Raw genomic sequence first — 2598 nt, forward strand, 5'->3', positions numbered from 1 at the left:
CTGCTAATGGCAATGTGATGATCCATGAATGAGTGTGTGCTTAGCGCTACGCTCTCCCCCAAGCTGATGTTTTTCTTGGTAGCCATGACAAGAAAGACATCCCACGAATCCCAGCTTCATAAACACAGGGCCCCAGCACCCAAAAAAAGAAAAGAAAAAAAATTGGGATTCCTTAGGGGGAAGACAACCCAGAAATCCCCCTATCAGGGAGAACCTACAGCATGAGCGACTGAGTGAGAACCAAACCGGTGCCCATCTGTGGTTCAGGCTGCCAGGGGCTGGCCAGGGTTCTCTGCGCCACCTGACAGGCCGAAGAAAGCCATGCAAATTTGATATATTTGATTTCTCTGAGCACAACAAAATTTTTGAAAAGGAAACACAAGAACTGTGATGTGAGGCAATGTATGGTACTCGGTAAAGATTGGGGGGTGTATTAAATCAATGCCAGTGATGTCCATAGTGACGACCAAACCACAGGTAAGTAAAAACCTGAATCTGTAGATCTTTTTCTTTTATTTTTGTAATCTAAAACACAGAAATCCCGAAACTGTCAGCTCACAAAGTTGAAATTTGGTGTCAATTTGGCTTAAATTACCTAAAACATTTAAGTGCATCTATCTTGCCACACTACATGTTCCTAAGCTAGCTAAATTAGTTTCTGTTAGCCAATCAAGTTCAAGCTCATCACATATCATCATTCAGGGTACGTTCACAGAGAAGTTCGTACTCATGTTTGTTTTTTCCTTTTACTTACTTCCGAAAAGAAAACCTAATTTCTGCCGTTCAATGGGCTACTGAACAAATGGAAACTTTTTAAAATTCAGTCATTATTATTATTATTATTATTATTATTATTATTATTATTATTATTATTACTGCTCTTGTATTCAAGTTTGTCTCTTAGTGTCAGGTGGGCCACACATTGATTTTAACACTTTACATATGAATGGGTAGGATGAGCAGTTTATAACAGCCTGTGTGGTTTTTGTTTTTGCAGGAAGGCTAAAAGCTGTTTAATGTCTGATCTAACTGTGTCAGACATTTGCATTCTCATGTGCATGGATAATATCTAGAAAACCTCAGGTCTGCAGTACATGTGTAAAAGTGGTTAGAAAGCAGTGCATTAACATGTGTTTTGTCTCCTTGCGTAGCTGCTCAGTCCATCCAGACTCCTCTGCATATCCAACAGTGATGCCGGCAACTCAAATACAAGCTCTCTCCAAGTGATTCCTTCATCATCAACATCCACAATCCACCAGCTCAACACCAACATCTGGCAGCTATCCATCCAACTCGAGGGCATCGGCTGCTGTGCTCAGGCGCTGGGCCGCGATTTCCGTCCCTTGTTGATGACCTCGCTGTATCCTGTGCTGGAGAAAGCTGGTGAGGAGACACTGCTGGTCAGCCAGGCGGGACTGAGCTCCATGTGGGACATCAGTAAGGCCTGTGGATACGCTTCCCTCAAGGAACTGATCAATGAGAACTCTGACTACCTGCTTAATGACATTTCACTCAACCTTCAGAGGCTCAGCCAGCATCCACAGGTAGTTATGTTTTTAACCCAAAATGGACACAGAAATGACTGCTGGAGGATTTACCTGATTTCCTCCTTTGTCTGCTTAAGCCTGTGCTGCCCTGAGCTTGTACTGTATTTCATTATAATCCTGTCTTGTTGGCCAGGCTCCACGGGTGTTGACAGTTATGTTGACTCACTCTGACTGCAGCCTGCTGCCGCTGGTCGGGGACATCGTTCAGGATGTGCTGACGGCTCTGGATCTCAGCTACGACCGCACAGCTGCTCTTTTCTGCTCCGTGCTGCACGCGCTCATGAAGGCACTGGGTAAGATTTCAACAGTGATGTCAGCTTGAGTCTCACATATGCTGGGAGTCAAAGAGGACAAGGAAGAAAATGTAACTCGTGGCATGCTCTGCCACATTTTTTTAATGTTGCTTAACTTTATGTTTTCTGCAGTGCCTTTCAAAGTTTCTACCAAGGAGTACATTTCAGGATGTATAATTTGCTCGTTATCAAATTATCAGTATCTTTGGAAACATTTAATACATCGTGATGGTTTAAATGCTGAGTTGTTTTCTGCTGTAGAATTAATATTCATAATAATACTTATACAGCGGCACTATAGGTGTTTGCAGTTTTACAAGCCCTCACAGTAAAAATGTATAAATTAAATCTCCCTAATAGTCTCTTTCTAAAAAAACATCAGCGTCTGTGTCACACTGATTTGATCAGCTGACTTATTTTATTGTAACCAAACCTATGTTCATATTGTTGTCTTGTTTTTCCTTTAGCGAGGTGGTTTCCTTCCACTTGTAGCAGGACCAGTAAGTCTACCAGCTACAGGCAACGCTCCAGTGACCAGGAAGACCTCAGCATTCGCCAATTCCTGCTGAATTACTGCAAACAGAAAGAACTGGCAGAGGGCATTGGAATAGAGGATGATTATAACACTGAAGACCAAGGTAATAGGTCTGTCTAAGGGCCAGTGGAATATAAGCTATAGGTTGTAGTGGTGATTATTTTAGATTCAGAGTGTAGAGGAGATGGATCATTGTAATTAAGAGTCATAGAAATCTGAACCT

The 2598-nt window shown here is 42.3% G+C and overlaps 1 protein-coding gene across 1 annotated transcript; it reads left to right on the plus strand.

The window, feature by feature from the left end:
* The first annotated feature begins 450 nt into the window (after window positions 1-450).
* On the plus strand, window positions 451-2598 carry LOC102302455 (TELO2-interacting protein 1 homolog). The gene is made up of 4 exons (XM_005931504.3): window positions 451-477; window positions 1152-1544; window positions 1681-1840; window positions 2308-2598. The coding sequence occupies exons 1-4, from the start codon at window positions 451-453 to the stop codon at window positions 2493-2495; spliced, it is 768 nt and encodes a 255-aa protein (XP_005931566.1). The 3' UTR covers window positions 2496-2598.

This window comes from Haplochromis burtoni, unplaced genomic scaffold, assembly GCF_018398535.1.
Source record: "Haplochromis burtoni strain Fernald_Lab_line unplaced genomic scaffold, NCSU_Asbu1 Contig_141, whole genome shotgun sequence".
Lineage (NCBI taxonomy): Eukaryota > Metazoa > Chordata > Actinopteri > Cichliformes > Cichlidae > Haplochromis > Haplochromis burtoni.

Excerpts from the sequence above, each read along its gene's own strand:
- LOC102302455 (XM_005931504.3), top strand. The coding sequence starts at position 451 with ATGTCCATAGTGACGACCAAACCACAG. Across the intron at positions 478-1,151 it reads TAGTGACGACCAAACCACAG|CTGCTCAGTCCATCCAGACT; the intron begins GTAAGTAAAAAC and ends CTCCTTGCGTAG. Across the intron at positions 1,545-1,680 it reads GGCTCAGCCAGCATCCACAG|GCTCCACGGGTGTTGACAGT; the intron begins GTAGTTATGTTT and ends CTTGTTGGCCAG.